The 20158-nt window shown below is 43.6% G+C and overlaps 1 protein-coding gene across 4 annotated transcripts in view; it reads right to left on the bottom strand.

Annotated features, from left to right (window-relative positions):
* SMG7 (SMG7 nonsense mediated mRNA decay factor) overlaps window positions 1–18916 on the bottom strand; it is a 54119-nt gene extending 35203 nt beyond the window's left edge. For all 4 annotated transcript variants that reach the window (XM_088170170.1, XM_014886721.2, XM_088170173.1 and 1 more), the window contains exon 1: window positions 18808–18916. In XM_088170170.1, coding sequence (XP_088026296.1) covers window positions 18808–18836 — 29 coding nt within the window. In that variant the 5' untranslated portion in view covers window positions 18837–18916. The remainder of the gene's footprint in view (window positions 1–18807) is intronic.
* Window positions 18917–20158: the final 1242 nt, after the last annotated feature.

Raw genomic sequence — 20158 nt, 5'->3', positions numbered from 1 at the left:
ACCATCCTGCATCTCTAATAGGGCCATATTCATTCTACAGAAGCAGAGGTTTGCTAACAAGATTCATTATCAAGCACAGATAAGCCAATAACATTAAGCACAACTTCTCAAAGCAGTAGTTTTGTGTTACCCAGCTCACATCCTCTATTTCTGGAAGTCAAGCTTCACTTACAGCACACCTCTTTCATTTTCACAGTGAGGATGTGCCAGACATGATCTGCTTCTGCATGACAAGTTCTACAAAAAACGTGGAAAACCCCAGACCTCACAAAGCCAACACAGAACACAACACTGCTTTCACCATTCCTGAAGGGAAACTCCACCTGGTTTTCCCCTGACAGCCCTAAGCATCAGCAGCTGTATCAGTTCCCTCATCAAATCTCAGTAACACAACCCCCCCATAAGGAATTGAGGATTTACATTACTAAAATGTAAATTTATAAAAGCCATCAGAATCCAATCACGTTTTGTGATTCTAAAAACTAAAAAAACATGAAATGGGCAGGAGTTTCACTCCAAGCAGAAATTCATACTCCTGCAGTTCTCTTTCCTGGAGGTGCGTGCAAAAACTGTGCCACAATGAAAAGCAGCTGCAGCCTAATGAGTCTTAGCTGGAGGTGACTGATCCCAAGGCTGATCAGGGGCACAGCCAGAAATACAGAAAAATATAGAATAAATGTGGGAAATCTTTCATTTTGGGTAGAAAAGGTAAATTTTCTATATTAGCATACTAAAGAGTCCAACACACTTAAATTAGTATTTTAATTTCATAATTTCAATATTTGGCAAGGCTCACACCAGAAGGAACCTCAAAGCACAACCTGCAACTACCATTTTAGATTTTCCTCAAAATAACAGTTATCTTCAACAAACATTTAAAATAGTTTTAATACTCAGTGCGTTGTTTTCTTCTTTGTCTGTATTTAAGCATACCCATGCTGATTCAGGGCAGGTGGAAGCAGTAGGAAACACTGACAGCATGGACACTGACTATTCCACAGCAATATTTAGGAGAGATTACGTGTTCAGAAGCCCCAAAGCACTGCATCCAAGACATCATTCACATCTGGAGTGAGATGTGAGGAAAATTTGCTGATACAAGTGGTTGACAGTTTTATGGAAAATAAGTATTTTTCCTTCAATTCCTAAGAGTTACCACTAACACTTGCTACAACTGAAAACTTTCATTACAGTTTTTAGAGACTATCTAGCTACTAATCCTTTACAGCTGGCACACTTTGCTAAAGGGTGGGTTCTGAAACATAACTGACTTCCCTAACTGATCTGTAGACAGTAACTGTATCTCTAACTATGACCTGTCAGAAGGAAATATTTTTGCAGCAATCTTAGGATTGTTAATAAACATATATGGTTATGCCTGAAGAACAGTAGTAGCAAACTTGTGGGTGAACTTCATCTTTGATTTTTCCTCCACCCATTAATTCAACATCACCTGAACACAACAGGCTTCAGACAACAGCTAACAGCCTCACACACCATCTCCTGAAAGGACAAATGGATGGAATCAAGATTTTGCAGGGGTATATAGCATCCAACAAAGATTTTACTTATTAATTTTTGTACAGACTCTCCCTACTCGTGCATCAGACATGTACTGTTAAACAACTTTAACAGTTTTACCACTGTAGAAGAGTTCTTAGTGTCCCAAACTTTCAGGTGTTGCCACCTAATTTAAATGACCTTAGTTTGCATAAAGTTCTGGAATTGCTTGCTTTGGGAGCTGGCAGGTTTAGGTGATGTCAGCTCTTAATGAGGTAGTAAGAGATCTTCAGGCTATGGGTCATGGAATTAAATGTTCCATGTGCTGTGGAAGGATACTGTTAACACACACCAATGAAAAAGACCTTTAACAGAACAATCCTATTGTCAATTTTATGTGCTAAGTAGTTTAAACCTTATTATTCCTCTTACAGGCAGCTGAAGCCACAGTACAGGTAATTTCCCTGACCTGCAGTTTAATCAGATTATAGCTGTAGATCAAAGCCACAGAAACAAGTAATTCATCACCAGTAAAAAAAAACCAACAAAAAAAACCTCTACACTTCTGCAAGCAGATATTAAAGCAAAGCAATCACCACCTGAATACAAACCCCCTCCACAGGGAATCCTGCTCTATTCCTTTTGTGTTCTCACCGTAGCTGAGAAGGATGTTGAGAAATGAGGACACAGAACACGATTTTCCCACGATTTTTCTTAATCCTGTCTTCCCTCCTTCTCCTCTAGTAGAATCAAGTCATAATAATCATCCTCAAAACACAACCACTAAAAGCAGCTCTTTCCAAATTTGATCAGAGATGACAGTCCTCCTCCTTGGATAAGGGTAGAAGTACCCTTGCAGTCAGCTTCATTCAAACTCATTTTCTTCCTCCAGTTTCATGGAAGTCAGTTTCTTTGTCCCAAGATTTTAAAATGATGTGCCCCAAAGGTAAAAGCACTCCTAAGGGAAAATTAATGTGTTTTTAATCTCTGATTTAATCTACAGAGAGGGAAATACAAATCTACACTGCTCAGGCTCCTGGCATTCCACTGCCTCCACCGGAATCTCTGCTCTCCCTCTCCTTACAACCCGGAGTCAGAACGGGAGCTAAACACCTCAGAAATAGGGTCCAGCCATTCAGGATCAGCAATATGCCTGGATCTGTTCCACAGAACTCCAAAATTTGAACCAGGAGACTAACCTGAAAACTATATATCCAACAACCTGCAGTTTCCAATTCAAGCAAAAATGCTGGCAATAAATATAGTGTTAGGACTAGCTCAGGAAAGCTCAGCTGCGTTTTCATAGTAATTTTCTTAAAATACAATGCTGTTATTTAATCCGTCATCGTGACCTACTACATTTTAGTAAAATTTGGAATTTTACTAAAGACAGAAGGGAAAAAAATAACTTCTAAATGGATGCTGCACAACAAGAGCACAAAAACTCCAGTCATCTTTACCTTCTAGGAACTGACAGTGTAGCTCCACAGGTAACCCTGACACTATTTTCAGTACAGTAAAAGTTCTGGTTTAGTAACTGTAATAAGAATTTATTAGCTATATAGAAGGCATGCTCAGAAATTATAAACGGATACTTAATACGTGTGGTGATTCAAGACATTGATATATTTTCATATGTTAAGGAATACCTTCAAAAGAAAATGTCCAATAGTAAACAGTAAAAAATAACAGTTTTATGGAATACCCTGGCACATCGACACAGTTATGCATTTACTGCACTGGCTGACAAGATGTCAGCTTTGCAGCTGACCTGAGAACAAGTGAAAGGCAAAATATTTAAGATCAAATATATAAATCCATCTGTATATCTCCTCCAGTCTTTCACCCATCCTTTGGACAAGCAGATTTTTCAAAACTAAGGCAATCTTAAAGGCACAAGTGCACAAAAACTTCAAGATTGCCCTCCAATCCTCTCAGCCATTGACAGCCCCCTCCCTTAAAGGAAGATAGACACCAAAATATAAAGCTCTGCTCCCTCACGATCCAACTATCCTCACTAAATAAGGAACTCTGAGGAAGCACACAGAAGGGTTCCCAGTTCTTAGGACTACGGCCCTAAGAGGGATGTGAGAGGTTTACAACTGAACTTGCCACGATAACTCTTAAAAGGTTTTGAGACTGAACAAGGAGAAGCAAGAGAATTATTTTCTGAAAAACAACAAAACGCCCCTGAACTATGCCCTTGCAGTAAATGGATAGTGTGATGTTGGCTCTTGCAAATGTTCAATGTATGTTATAAGGTTAAAAGAAGTTCTCGCCACAGAGAATTGCCACCTACGAGAAGGGGGAAGCCAGTGCCAGAAAGTATGTTATGTCCATAGCACAGACCTGAGAAGAGTTAAGGCAGAAGGGAATGATCCCTCAAATTGCTACTCTGGATTCAAAATTCACAATGGTAAATCCTGGGGACTGGGTAATTATCAAACCAGCTTCTAACCCCACAATGGGAAAGTCCCTTCCAGGTGCTGCTCACCACTGAATCAGCTGTGTGAACTGCAGAGCAAGGATGGACTCATGCCCACAGAATTAAGGGCCCTGTGGAAGAACCAAAGGAATGGACCATAGCATTCAGACCGGGTGAGATGAGATTGACTTTTAAGCAGAGACTGAGAGGTAACCAGAAAAGGTCCCCGGACATCTGAGAAATAAGGTCAAGCTTCCACCAGCCTTCTCAAGGACTGTTTAGATGACGCTTCAAGCAAAAGACCTGGATTGTATTGGTCAGTAATGTAATTATTCTATTTAGGCTATTAAGGGGAAGTACTCGAGAAACAGGGGGAAGTGCTAAAAGTGATTAGCTTGGGAATTAACAAAAGGAGTGTGATGGGAAACAGAGAGCAAGACTGGCTTGGCCCCTGTACTTGCCACCGAGAAGATTATATAATTATATAATGACAGAAGAATGGCCATGGAAGGGCAGTAGCTTGGGCCTTGTTGAAATTCTTAAATGGAATCGAACAAACATAAAACGAGAGAGTTGACCAGAAGGGTGGATCTGAAGTTCAACACTAACAGGGGAACAGTGTCTCTGGTGCATCAGGAAGCACTTGCTTAACAAGGTAGGAAGCACCCCTTGCAAGAGATAGTCAGTAATGGTGGATCCCCTCTTTGGGAATCAGTAGAGTATTGGGCCCAGAGAAAAAAACTGATGAAAAGGATTGTGAATATAATAATGAAAGCAGATTCTTCCTGTGTGATGATCCAGTAAGAGTCCCTATGCTGAAATCCATGAGATATCCAAATTTAGGGAAAATATGAACCAACAAAGTAACTACTACTAGAGAGCACCAGATGGCCTATTCTGGATATGTAGGAAGAGAACTCCCTCCCCAGGAATTATACAGCCTGGATTTTTCCTCTTCTCTGGGAAGGATGGGAATGACTTAGGGGTACTGGTTTATGAGGCTTTAAAAAGAGATAAAAGGGAACTAATTGGAGGATCTCAAAAATGGGGAAATGAGGAATGGCCTCCTGAATGAATATTGGAAACATATGGGCCAGCCACAGGGGCACAAGATGGAAAGTAGGGGACATCAAACTCCAATCTATATGCTAAATCAAATTATAAGACTCCTAGCAGTTGTAGAAATAATAACTAAAAAAACTGGTTTAGCATTGGAATTAATACCTAACCAACAAAGACAAACAATCCACTGTGTATCAGAACAGGTTGTCCTTGGAATGCCTATTAGCAGAGGAAGGGGGTGCCTATGGGAAGTTTAATACATCTGATTGTTGTTTGAAAATAGTTGACAACTGGAAGGCTGTCCTGGATCTCACCAAAGATATCAGGAAAATATCCCATGTCCAGTCCAAAAATGGAAATCAACACTAAAAGCCAGCTGGTGGGACAACTTACAGGGTATGGAGTGGTGGAAAAAGCTAGGCTTCCTCCTCATGTGGGCAGTGGCAGGATTATCATTTCTTCCTTGTACAATTCCCTGTTTCATTCGACTAGTCCTGAGTGTAATTCAGAGTATGCCGACAGTGACAACGCCTAACGACCCAAAATCGGCTATACCCAGAACACACAGAGTATAATGGTGCTGAAGAAGCAGAACAAACTAGAAGATTCCTTCAAAGAAGTCAAACTGATCTGTGAAAAGCATGAGTGGATCCCCAAAGGAATCGAAATTGTCACTCAAGCCAAATAACTCATAAAAATGGAAAAAGAGGGATTGGAATAAATGGATAGTGTGATGTTGGCTCTTGCAAATGTTCAATGTATGTTATAAGGTTAAAAGAAGTTCTGTTAAAATCTGGTGGGTTTTTTATATAAGTTTTGTAATGTTGAAAGTTGATCTCCAGCCATTGAGAAAGTCAAAGCAAGAAGGACTGCACAGACCCTGAGAGGCAGGATGAAGGAGGAGCTGGGTGGGATGAGTGACATATGCACGAGTGTGGGGAGGGCTGGCTTGTCAGTGGGACATGTAAGGATTACTACAGGTGTGGGCAGTGTGCCTCTGGCTGCAGCTAAGCACCCAGCCCCTTCTCCTTATTCAGTCCCTTGTTGTGGTTCAATAAACCTTTTAAAATTTTAAGAAGTGAGGTGTCATTTCTCACATCATTTTTTTTTTCTTTCAAACCCTGATGAGAACGTACCCTATCAGGTCTCAGTGGCAGTAGAGATAAATGTATAGTAACACCAGCAGTAATTTGCTATATTACAATTCCTGACTTGGTAAAACCACTTGTTTTAAGGGGCTGGAAACTGCACAGACGTTAGGACAAGTGAACATTACTTCTTTTAACAGCTTCTGCACTAGGAAAACCATTTCCAGAATTACAGAAAGTGCAGATATCTGAGCATTGAGATCAGTTTCAGATGGGTATCATCAAATCAGTTTCAGAAAATTCTGCTCTTCAAGTCAGCCCTGCAGAAGCCCGATCAGGTCAGGCAGCAGATACCAGCCCTCCCTGGACACTACATGGGATCTCCCAGACAAGCACAGAGAATCCAATCCAAAGGAAGGAAATTCCAGTCAGTTCAGTGCCACACCTGCAATGGAGACAAAATGTGCCTTCTCACCTGCCCACAGAGCTGGAGAACAGTGACACACATTTCCTTCTGGAAAGGCCACTCCATTTTGCATCAAGAGGGCAACAACTACAGCATCTAAATTCTGACTTTCAGCTCTACAGGTTTCCTGCTGCCTCCAACCTCCACGAACAGCTTGGGATATAAAACTCAGATCTCTTACTCATTTTGGGTGTTCCCTACAGAACCCCTCCCTCTAAATCCCTGCCTCAAATTACCCCTTGCACGGTGGCAAATGCTGACCTTTCTGCTCAGTAAGAGTAGAATGACTCCAACACTGAGGAAATGATCATTTAAGAGGAGTCAGTTACTGGGAACTTGAGATACTGTCTTCATTGCTAAGCAGCAGATGGGTAAAGAGCAAATCCATTAGACGGTACCATCAGAGGTGGCAGAAATAAAGCACAAGTAATCCCTCATACTGTGTTTGTAGCAAGTTAGCTATGACAGATAAAGTGGAGTTGAATATGTGCTCTCCAAGTCCTAATATTAAGAACTATGCCTAGATAGTCAAGGCCTTGCAAAACATAAGCCTTAAAGCAAAATTATTGATATTTAAATATTGTGGTCATTCAGTAACTGTAAACTGGTTTTTGCCAATCCCATTCACTGTATAAACTCCCAATCACATCAACATCACACAAAACACACATCTATGCCAAACATGACATACTAAAAAGTTTTAAACAGCTTTTCATTACTAAGAGGTTTGAAAGGACAGCACATGGTACAAACAAGCCTTGACAAAAACACTCAGATTACATCTGGGTATGATCCTAATTGCAAGCTGCAGCTTAGAAATTATTTTCAATTCTCCATCTTGAAAAAACATGCAAACCATACTCTGAAAGCACAGTAACGGGAGAAGGCTGAACACTAGTCAGGGAGAATTATATCCTCCATTTATGATAATTAAATGGGTACTCAGTACATCTCTGCCAGTCATTTACAGATCTCATTAGCTGCTCCCCATTCTCTATCAGAAACACACAGGCAATGCTGTTCTGAGAAAAACTTACTTTCCAACTAGAGAATATTCAAATAATTTCTGGCTTAGAAACACACGACTCACCTGCAGTACTCTGCTGTTGGTTCTCCTAAGTACAGGAGTGGCTCATCCAGAAAGGCTTTTAGCTACAATACCCAAGTCCATCACCAAAACACATGTTCTCCTGGAATATGGGAAATTACTCTGTTCTGTGTTCAGCTGAAGGAGAAACCTATGACCAATCCAACCAGCTCAGATTAGCAAACGTTATTAGCACAGAAGAAGGGAAGCAGATGGATACCCTGCTACAACAACTGTCCTCTCCAAGAAAGGTGCAGCTTGAAGCTTTTGAGGCCCATCAAATATCAACAGGTCTAGAGGAAATCCAGCCTGGTTGAGGAGATGCAGCTCCCTGGCCCAAGTCCAGCTGACCTGTGTAGCTCTGCTCCAGCAGGCCCAAACTGCCTCTGAACAGATCTGCAGCCACCACTGCCCCACTGAGCACTCTCAGGCACTCCCTGTTAACCAGTAACCTCCTTTCCTGTTTTGAAAACTAATGGATTAGTTAGGAGAAAGCATCTGAGTAAATTTATAACTGCCAAGGTTAAATCTACTTGTGAGGACTAAATATTTTTATTAAAACAAAACAAATTAAAAAGAAAAAATGCAAATTTAAATCTCAAGACCTAAAGACAGAGTCCTTTCTAGTTCTATGTCAGAAAAATTCACGTGATGTTCAGCTGACTACAAATCAGTATTTGCTTTATGAATCATATATGGAAAAACATGGCAGACCTTTACTAAACATAAACTGTAAAAAAGAATAACGTGAATGCAGTTTTCCAGACTGCAGTCTCCCTTTCAGCAGTCAGACCAGACCTCACTATCTTCTGCAAAGGCTGAAGGGAAGGCTCCATAGCAATGGATTAACACACCCCAACCTGAAGATCAAATTGTAGGCCTGGAAAGGCCCTCAAAAGGTTATACAGCCCATTCCATCACCCTGATGTTATTTCTGACAAACATTTAGTTGCTTGTTTTTGAAGTCCTATCAAGTCACCTCCATAACCCAAAGCAACATCCTGGACACTGCCAAACCATTCCCACATGGCATTACCTCTTGCCTTCAGGAACTGCTGTGTGCCTTGGGTTCATCCATTCCACTTCCTGCCTCCCACCAAATCCCACAGCAAAAATCACCAGCCTTGCTCAATCCACTACTGCTTTTGGAACGTGGGGAAGGGTAGTGACCGTCCTCACTCAGAGAAGACATTTTTTGAATCTTTGAGGCATATTAAGCAAGAAGAGACAATGGCATCAAAAGATTTGACATGTGACTACACAGTCACTAATTATTAACTCAGTATTTGTGTGTTACTCAGGCTGCCCCTGCATTCCACTTTGCAATCAACTATAGATTTGATTTCATAGTCACTTGTTTTGTGTAGTATACCAGCATGTCCAAAATAATTCTGAAAATAGAATAATTTTGGCACTGTGCGTCAGCATTTGACAATAAAGCAGGGAAAGCAGGTGAATCATGCTGCTTTAATACCAAAATCTGAAATCTGTATGTTCAACAGCATTTCCCACTATACACAAAAAACTTCCTGCACCAGAGTCCTTAAAGGCCCAAAGGTCTTCATGTCTTTTGGATCTGTCCTTCCAGAAGACAAAACACTCTTCACCCACATCACCTAATGCCCCAGCACAGCAGTTCTCAAAGAATTATTTCAGGAATTAACAGAATCAGTTATGCAGGACAGAAGATACATTTTTGTAACCATCTTTAATCAAAGAGTACAGAATTTTAACTGATCTTGAATGAGTATTCCCAAATTCTTACCACGTAACATAATGTTACAGGCAGACACAGCACTTCTTTTAGTGCTGACTTCTGACTGGCCACCTATGATGGAAGCAACCAAAATAGTCTGCAGTTGCACAAGCAGCATCAGCAAGCACTGACATCTTCATTAGAAACACAGTGGAAATATTTTTCTGGGTACTTTCAAGCGTTAGAGATTATTTTAGTCTTTGATATCAAAACCAGAAAACAAGTATTTCAGCTGGAGTCAGAGCAAGCCACAATCCCCTAGAGATGTCTTTGCCCCAAGCTCCATATCTCCTGCCATTTACCTCAAAACAAAATAAACCTCTAAATTAAATAGCCATGGTATGTTCAAGTTGGGTGGAAAACCTGCCAGATGTTCATGCCCTGGCATAATCTATGTGACACGCTCACAAATTAAGGTCTGCTGTAATAATCCAAATGCATGTTGCCAATGCATATTAAGGATTTTACCACTTTTCTAGTTAAAGATTTCATGTATACGTTCAACATTACACCTATCAATGGTATTAGAACAAACTGAAACACCTTCTAGATTTTTACTGCAAGTTTACTCTGTATATTTTAATAATTTACAATCATTAACCAATATAGAAATCTCACCTGTTTCTTAAAATTGAAATATTTCCTTTACTAGTAACTGAAGCAGCATGCTTGAGGTCTTAAGAGCTGGTACAGTTTCCATATTTTTGTACACTTTTGGTGGGTCTGGGTCTTTCTTTAATACTTATAAATGTGGTTTAAATCCTTTGAACACTATTCTCACCAACAGACTGGCTTTTTCCAGGGAATATCTGGATGGCTCAAGTCTCTCTGCTCAGAAGTTTGGCCATGGCATTGTCATCGACAAGTATTTACACTACTTCAAGACAGACAACTTGAACAGCCAGAAGTCTTGTCCCATTCTTCCTTCTCCATAGGTATAGAGGATTAGCAGTTCTTAGCAACTTTTTTTTTAATAGAGGATTTTCATTTTCAGTTATTATTAGGCTAGTTCGGAAAATCTGCCTTAAAGATCCCTCATAACAGCTCAAGTGTACCTTGAATTAAGAGCAGGAATGCCCAAAGGCCCAAAACCAGCACTATCTGCAGAAGGAACCAAAGCTGCCAAAGGTTGTTTGGGTTAAAAAAAGATTATCACACAGTCACAGCTGTTTGACACACAGCAATACCCACATGCTTTCTTCACATCATGGCAAGACCAACACAGGACATGGCAAATCAAATACCAGGAGAATTTCACTGCAACAGTCAGTAGCACAATTTACAGGACTATCATAAACAAAGGGAGAAAATGGTCTGCCCAACAGATTTATCAAAAATTCATTTACTCTTCACATGTAGGGAAGTTAAGATGTGGTAAGTAACAGCACAGACTATGAGGGGGGGAGTCCAGGGGGCCCAAAACAGGCAGGCTCCAAACAAACTGCCCTTTGCAGCAGCCTGACCAAATAGGAACAACTCCCAAGGCCTCATTAAATCAAGGCACCATGAAACACCAAAGTCTGAAATAAACATGCTTAATGCCCAAAAGGTCTGGTTTTCTGTTTTCCAAACAAAAAAGTGGTTTCCTTTAAGTAATTCAAGAAATGATCTCCACACTATTTTGGCATAATCAGTCTTAAAGGTACTGCACTCAGAATTAATTTCTCATTTTCTAACAGCTAGAGAGTAGCTCTCAGATAATTAAGCTGTATGATAAGCAGGGCCCACAGACTCAAAACAGACAATGTTGCAGAGGAGAGGAGGGGCAGAAATAAAATAAAAATCAGCTTTATCCATACCATCATTTAGACAAAGCAGAAAACTATTCAATCAGGCTGAGCACTAGAGGATACTTTCAGCACCAAAAACAATGAAATTAAAAGATGAGAAATAGACTGCTGATGTATTCAGGACATTGTAAGTACTTTCAGAAATATTATCTTTCTTTTCCCTGAAGATGGAAGAGAATATTAATTCTAGCAGGACTCCTAAGTACCTCAAGGGTATCTCTGATTTGAGTCCCATCAGTGAAATTCAGTCTGTCACCCACAGATCTGTAACAATCCCAAGAGATTCAGAGACTCCTCAGCCTTCTCATTCCTTATGATAATCCCTTGAGTGTAGAAGCCAGTGTGAATAATCCAAGAGACTGGAATACAGAAAGAAGAGAAAGCAGACCTAATGTAACTCAAAAAAGTTTATTCCATCTCAGCTCACAGGATTACACTGATCTAAACAAGTACCTGCTGATTTAACTCAGAGGAATTTAACTACTCAGCTTCAGAACACCGTTTAAGCCATTTCCCCCTCATTTGGTCATCTGGGAAGTCCCCAAGTTTACAATGAAAAATTCGTCTTAAATTCAAACGGGAAGAGCAGCAGTGGACAGACAAGTCGAGAAACATGGCCCAAAAGCAGGACTTGGAGCAGGGCTGCACAAGTGGCAGCTGGTGATGACTCCAGTACAGCTGTAATGCTTCCAGCAATACCTTGTCCAGTGCAACAACTCGAGTGCTCAGCAGACACACACAAACAAATCCACCACCCCCCACCCTGTATGGAATCATAAGAAAAGATGATCCAGAGTCCTCATGTCACTTCACAACAAACAATCTGTAATTCCTGTATTCTTACAGCAGTAAAATGGAGAAATAAGGTATCATATCCCTCCCTGAGCAGAGGAAAACCTACGTTTTCCCAAATACCCATGAAATCTATGACCTCCCTCATAATACATTAAAAAGTACAGAATCAAAGTAAGCATCTCTGCTAATGATTTTAAGGAAAAAATCTGTGGGTTTATTCCCCTCCTGTCTGACAGCAGCTGTTTTCCAGTAAGATGAGGACAATCCCCAAGTTCAAAGTAATGAAATCAACAACTAGTGTCCTCCCACATATATTCCTTACAAATTATAGCTGCATTCTTTAACTGCTCTTCTACCAGCCCGCTGCTATGAGTGAATCTCTGCCACTGCTGTGAAGATCTAACAGCAGTGATGAAGAACCCTTAAACCTCTACAATCCCCAGCAGCTCCTCATCCAACAAAATCAGATCCTATAGCAAATTATCCTCTCTTATCTCCAGCCACTATGCACTTGAACTGCAATTACTCCTCTTCTATACTCAGTTTTGCTGGCTGAGCAGGGCAGGGAAGATGCCAAGGCATTTATCCATCAAGTCACTGTCTTCTCCCATCAACCCAAGCTTTCTCTCTCCAACAGGAAGCATTAAGACATCTGAAAATGCCCACAACAGCCCACGTGGCAAACTAAAAAAAAAAAGCAGGGCAGCTTCAGTTTCCAGATATGTCGATTTAAACAGAGCTTTAAATTGCTTAACATAAAAGTTTGTGATACAATTCAGTGCCCAGATCAGCTTATTTAGAGGCCAAAATCATCTCACTGGACCAAGCTATGGTTACTTGTTATGACTTCTTAGGATAGAAAAAACAGATTTTACAAGTAGACAGAATATCACAGTACACTTTACACTGAATACTTAAATAAAACAGCTAATTCACCAAGAAAATGTACCTTCTTACCATGCACTGAAATGAAGAAACTGAGGAAAAAAACCCCTCCAACCCCCTAAACTCAGGGACAGGGGCAGCCTTCTCAAAATGCTTTGGTGCACTCCCTCATTACCACTTCAGACAAGCATCACCTGGTTTTACTGCCACAACAGAACTTTCCCTTTTCCAATAAAGATCAAACTGCATAGGAATATGCAGGTTAGAACAAGAACTAATTGTTACAGGAATCATCCTTGCCATCAAAAATAAATAAATAAATGCAGCAGTAACTTTACTTACACTAACCTGCACTTCTAGGTCACTAGAACGCTGCTGTGCAAGTAACCTCCTAGCAGAGCACAGAAAGTACAGCAACATCATACACTGTGTTCTCCAGCAAGGGGAGACTCTCAGTTCTGAATGGAAAGAGGGGTACAGTTTGTTGACAGTGGTACCAGGTACATTCTATAAGGATGATATTCTATATAAAGTTACAGCCATATTTTAGGAAACAGGACACTCTTCAATAGGGTTCTGGGTCAGTGAGCACTTGAATGGTAAAGAGCACTATCACCCCAAGTAGCATTCCTACCCTGCTCTTAACCATTAGTGCTTCTATCCTGTTGCACACAACTTCACCCTTTTCATCAGCACATCTGCAGTAACACAATGAATGGGATGAGGAAATCAACTCAGACCAAACTCCATGGGTAAAAAACAAAACTAAAGCAGTTTTAACCTAGTGTGGTTCCCCAGTTCAGCTTACTTTAGACTTGGCCATAAACTTATGCCATCACATCAGGGCTGAGGGTGAGGGAGAGTAAGAAACTTCCGTCAAGAGCTGTTCAAGTTTAAAACCCACCCTTGGTCTGTATGGCCAAGCTTTTGCCAAGTGCTAAGCAAGTCACATTACCCGGTTACTGCAGCCCTCTTGTCTCTGGCACATATTCACCTTCCTGCCATCCCTCCAGCAGGAAAATACGCCCAGCACATGCCAACCTGCACAGGCACTTCCATCCCTGCTGTTACCCCCCCTAGGGAGCAGTATGCTCAAACCCCAGCACAGAAACGAGCACCCCACAGCTGAGGGGAAGTTCTGGACGTGCTACCTTTCCCCAGTTGGACTCTGACTGCTTCGTTCTCACCAGGCACACTCATTTGGATCACCCAAACATGATCACCTAACCAGCTTTCACAAAGTTATAATAGCAGCAACCAAGTTGACCACACTTGAACAAGCCTTGTTTCCTTAGGAATCTAGGTTTGAAAAACAAAAAGTTATCATAGGTCTGATAGTGACTTTAGCACAAGTTGTCCCTGGGTGACAGGAGGATGCTCAATAATTCAGATGCCCATGACAGGAAAAAGGGAACAAGTAATTGCTGCCCAGACACCTGGCAAGTATGGTGTGTGTCTTGGGGCTCTCAGCAAGATGTATTTCCTTCAGCAGAAATCTCAGTGGGGAATTGCTTGACACTTTTTTGATTGTGATTCTTTTTACTTCATAGGTCACCACAAAAAGCTTGCTGATCCTAAGTAAATAACAGCCATCATCTATCTTTGCCTTTTAAAATCATTACTCTCACCCTCAAAGAAGGATACGAAGTGTTGCTCATATTAAATACTGGCAGAAATTCTAGTTATCAAATGGTGGAGACATCTTGTATAGAGAAAAAATAAGAAGGGAGACTTTATGCTCCCCCAAAGAAAACATCATGCTATGAGGTGTCTCCTGGAAGGCCAAAGTAGGGCCCACTACATCTCCCCTAGCTAAAATTCAAGAGTAAACACTGTATGAAAGCAGCATTGATCATTTCAGAAAACAAAAAGCTGGAGGAAAGACTTTCCAAGACTGACTTGGTCTTGTTCAGATACCAAGACAAATCAAGAAAGCTGTGGAACAACTGAAGCAAGGCCTCCAGAGCAGTCAGGGCTGGAGCACTGGCATTTGGAGAAGAGGCTGTGGGAGCCAGGGAGGGCTCCAGGGCATTCACAACTATCACATGCCTGCAGGGAGGGGATTGAGAAGATGGATCCAGGCTCTCCGTGTGGTGAGAGGACAAGAGACAATGGGCATAAGTTAAAACAGGAGAGGACTGGATGTACAGAAAATCTTTTCCACCACGAGGACATGCAAGCTGTCCCAAAAGGCTGAATGTCTCCAGCCCCTGAGGTTTTCAAGCCCTGGGCACTTGCTCTGACCCCACAGCTGTCCCTGCTGTGAGCAGGAGGCTGGACAGGAGCCTCCTGAGGCCTCTCCTCCTGCCAGCTCCAGGAAGCCCAACGCAGGGTCTCAAGGGTCTCTATTAAGAGTTACATTTACTAGCCTTTTCCTTCATATACTCTCAAGATAATTAAATAACTTAGTCGTGCTGAGGCTCAATCAAACAGTATTCTGGTTGGTGCCTTTCCAGCACAGACAAGCATCACTTCTACATCATCCTGACCAGGAATCAGTACCAGAACATGCTCACACACAGTCTGCAATTACCTCTGCTCTACCCTCCTCCTGTAATAGTGAAGAAACCCTGCAAGAGGTGCGTCATGGGCCAGCAGACAGCAAAGGAGCAACCAGGAAGAGACAGCAGATGCAGAAGCTAATGGAGCTGATGAGTCTTCGAAAAGAGACCCACAATTTGAATTATTAAAGCAGTCAAACCTTTAATGAAGTTGGTTATAGCCCCATCATAAGGCTACAGGAAACTACCTACTGGTTCACCAGCACTGGAATTTCTAAGCAGTGTTTCAAGCCCTGTAATTCAAGCACTTTTTATTCTACATTTGTGCTTGTGCTAAAAGCCACAGCTTACCAGGGCAACGCCACATTTTACTGGTATCTGAGCTGATATCTTTTTGAGATACAATTGAGACAGTCATATATCAAACTGCTAAGCTTCTGAATCCTAGTTAACTCCATTTTGAACATTAACATATAAAATTGGCATTGAAGATCACTTCTCTAAAGTGAACAAACATGGACTGAAGCTCAACACTGGCTTATAAAATGGATGTGCTTGGAAGTTTCTGTGCTATTGTGTCAGGAATCCTATCAGTGATGTTTTGCTTAAAAGTGACTTCTTTTATATCTAGCAGGATACATGAAATGTCTACTTTAAGACAAGAGCTCCATGAGATTAATTTGTTTTATGGGGAGTATTAGTAGATTCCTCAAGCAGCACAAATAGCATGGATACAAATTTTCAGCCAGATGCAATGATCAGATTCACCTGAACAGGGAGACTTGAACAGTGTCCCTGTTTCCTAAAACATCTTTTAGGTTCTTATCTTCTAAAAGAACCTTCTGAAAGATCTACCCACCTTACCAGATGCACTGCAAATCTGTGAGAAGTGACTCAAACAATGACTCCAGAGAATATGTAGGAAACTAGATGGGAGAGAATACACTCCAATACTCTTGACAGGTGACTTTGAAGAGGATAAGATTGGGGAAGTAGAAATCCCAAAAATCTACTGCAACATAGGAAGATGACTTAAAAACAGACTCTCCTGTAACTTTTCAAAGACTCAGTACATGAAGTCTGACCTTATTCACTCTTCCTGGAAGACTTCTGAAGGATGCTCGTGTGTTCCTCAGTTCTCACAGGTTGATTGAAGGGGCACAGTCCTTCAAGGACAGCATTTTAAAATAGCTGATTCACACACATACAGAAAGCAAGAATCTAGAAGTTGAAGAGTTAAGGTAGTCCAGCTAAAAGTCCCTTCTTCCCTGTTCATCTCTTCAGCAGCTCGATTCTTGCAGAGTCATTATTTCACTAGATATTCAACCATTACATGTTCACCTTCGAAATCTGTCTCACTTCTGTCTAAAATTCAAATACACAGAAAAATGATTTCTCACACAAACTTTTCTGTCCCTCCTTAGTGATAAGACAATGAAGACAGAGACTAATTGCCTCATGTCTTCATTTGGCACAACGTTTTGTTAAGCTGCCCTCTCACATTGTGACACTTTGGTCTATTCCTTCTTCACTGTAGTCAGACTGAGCTTGTCCTGCCACAGCAAAAAGGAGGATGCCTTCCTCCTTAAAACAGAGGACTAACAGAACTGGCTCCGAGAGTCTGAGGCTTAATTCCCAGTTCCCTTTATGAGCCTGGGCTGCCATAATCTGCAGCTGCATTTCTGCCCTATGCAAATCAAACAATTTAAATGTACACTCTGTGGATGTAACAAGCATTTCATAGCTTTTTCAAGGAAACCTTCCCTAAGCATACTTTCAACACAGAGAACAAACCCAAATGGTCTTTAAAGACAGAAGGAAGATGAAGGACTACAGAGCGCTTGAAAAGCCTGCAAAGGGGACTGGCCTGTTGTTTTAGGAAGGGATAAGATTCCTGGTGACACATTAGTGCACACATGCTTCAGTCCTGTTGCTTTGGCACAATATAAACAAAGCAGCCAGGAAAAAGCAAGAACAACCCAGGATGAGCTGAAGTGTGGGAGGAACAAAGAGAGGAGAAACAGGTGATTCCTGCCCACAGCTTGCAGGAAGAATTTCCAGCTTGGCACAGCAAAATGCTAAGGAAGAGCCTGGTGGTGCAGGAAGGTGACAGGGGCAGGGACATGTGTGACTTCAATGGTACAACCTCCCACAACCCAAAGCAGCCAAAGGACACATGCTGTCACAAGAAGGAACAGGGAGCCAGAGGTTACAATATTATTAAGACACATCTTACAATAAAAAACCAAGTCTTCTACTGGTAGAAGATCGTGAATAATAAAGCATTTAAGAACTTTGTCATAATGTAAGAGGAAAGAAAGAATGACGAAGTTTTATGACAGCACAGGTGTATTCACCTGGAAGAGAAAAAGGTCATAAACTCACTATTAGATAAAAAAGATTACATTTTTTTTCTTTTTTGAAGAAAAAAACTTGAGGTAGGATCTGGATAACAAAAGGAAGGAGAAATAAAAGACAAGATGAGGAGGAAGGGAGGAATTTGGAGAACCAGCAATGAGAGACCACTGAAGTGTTTCAGAACTTTGTATAAAAAGTGCTTTCGAAATGTAAAATCCTTATTGAATTCACTCCTCCTAAATCCTTCCCAAGCCCTGAACTCCTCAGAAGGAATGTGCATGTCCTTTTGGCATACCTACTCCTTTTCCATGAGGTGTTCTGGAAACGTCAAGGGTGGCACAACACGATCAACCTGGACGTTTAGTACTTTACAGCTACTGAAAAGCCATTCATAGCTCACGACACTGCTTTCCAAAACCACTAGAGAACAAGCATTTGGGTATAAGTCCACCCAAAAGGTAAGTTCACCCCAAACCCTACCAAAGTTCTGCTCGTATCAACGTGATGTATCTCGTGCTCTGGAATTGAGGGACTAGGGGACGGTGCTGTTTTCAAAGCACAGCCCTAGCAGCCTCACTCCTCTCCCAACCCCTCAGCCGACCGTCCCCAGCACCGACCGGCTGTGTCTGCCGTGACTGAGGACGTCCAGCTGATGGCGAGGGCTGAGACACGACTCCTGCTACTCCCGTTCTCCCGGAGCACCTCCCGGGGCTGCGAGCACTGGTCCCGCTCCACAGCCGGGGTCAAACTTCGCGGTCGCTCCACAGCGGCGGGTTATCCTGCCACCTCCTTGGGAAGCGATGGAGAATTCCGGCAGGGAAGCCGGTGGACTCTCCTACTCTCCCCGTGGCTCCAAGGCACCGGCGTGACCTTGCTGGGGAGCCCTGGGCCATGCGGCAGCCAAGCCCGCCCGCCCGAGAGACTCGGGAGCGCGGCGGCCGGTCCCGCACACGGCCCCGGGCACGGCCCGCTCACCGCCCAGCGCCCCTCACTGCCGCTGCGAGGCCTGAGGGCTCCAAGTCCTCCCGCTCCCCGCCGTCCCTGGGCCGCCCGGCCGCGGCCTCGCCTGCCCGCCACGCTCCGGCGGTACTCACCGGAGATACTGCGCGCACAGCAGGCTCATCCTCCGCCGCTCGCCGCCCGTCCCGCCGCGGCTCTCACAGCCCGGGCCGGCCTGCCGCCCCCGCGCCACCGCCGCCACCGCCTCCCGCCGCCGCCATCTTCCCGTGCAGGGCCCGCGGGGAGGAAGAGGCGGGGTGTCCCCGCTCTGCGCTCCGGTCGGGCAGGACCGTCCGCGCCCCGCCGCTCCGGTCCCTCGGCAACCCGGGCAGCCCCGGCTTCGCCGCTCCGGCACCGGCACCGTCCGCTCGCCGCTCTCCCGTCCCGCTGAGGCTCCGCGGCCCTCCTGCCGCGCCGGCCGCGCTTCCGGGCCGGACCCCGCCCCCGTAGGCACTTCCGGCGGCGCCACCGGCAAACCCTTCCCCCGCCCACTGCCATGGCAACCGAGGGGACGGTGGGGCGTCGCCATGGCAACCGCGGCGCATCCGGGGCCTGCATTGGCGGCCCGACCCGCGCAGTGACAGCCGGCTTTGTCACATCTCCCCTCTCGGCTCTCGGAGCGGCGGCTTGCTGAGAGGCCCCTGGCACTGGCGGGAGCCCCAGTCCCAGAATTAAAGAAACACGAAACAGGGCAGGTTGGAAGGGACCACAGTGGGTCATCGGGTCCCACTTCCCTGCTCAAGCAGGTTCATCCCAGAGCACACGGCACAGGATTGTGTCCTGACAGGTCTGGAATATCCCCAGTCAGAGAGACTCCACACCCTCTCTGGTCTCTGTTCCAGTGCTCAGTCACTGCACAGGAAAGAAGTTCTTTGTCATATTCAGGTGGCACTTCCTGGGCATCCATTTCTGCCCATGGTCTCTTGTCCCACTGCTGGGTCCCAGGGAGCAGAGCCTGGTCCTTGCTCTGAGCCCTCCCTGCAGACAGGGACAGAGAGGGATGAGGGCCCCTCTCGGCTGGGTTTCCTCTCAAGGCTGAACAGCTGCAGGTCCCTCAACCTTTCCTTCCTCATCTCCTCAGCCTCTGCTGGACCTGCTGCAGGAGTTCCAGGTCTCTCCTGTCCTGAGGAGCCCAGACCTGGACACAGCATTCCAGATGTGTCTCACTAGGACTGAGCAAAGGGGCAGGATCACCTCCCTGACCACTGGGAATGTTCCTCCTGATGCACTTCAGGATTGTGTTGGCCTTCTTGGCTGCAAGGGCACACTGCTGGCTCAGGCCCCCAGTGCAAGCCTAGTAGTGGCCTTACATTTTAGTGACAAGAAAAATTTCAGCAGGAACAGCACACGTAGGCTTGGACTTCCCATACAGAATCGTAGAACTATCAATCTCAGAAGAGACCTTTAAGATCATCAAGTCCAGACATCAACAGTGTTGCTGAAGCA

The sequence above is a fragment of the Sturnus vulgaris genome, chromosome 9 (genome assembly GCF_052056855.1).
Source record: "Sturnus vulgaris isolate bStuVul1 chromosome 9, bStuVul1.hap1, whole genome shotgun sequence".
Classification (NCBI taxonomy): domain Eukaryota; kingdom Metazoa; phylum Chordata; class Aves; order Passeriformes; family Sturnidae; genus Sturnus; species Sturnus vulgaris.
This window is presented reverse-complemented; position numbering and strand designations above follow the sequence as displayed.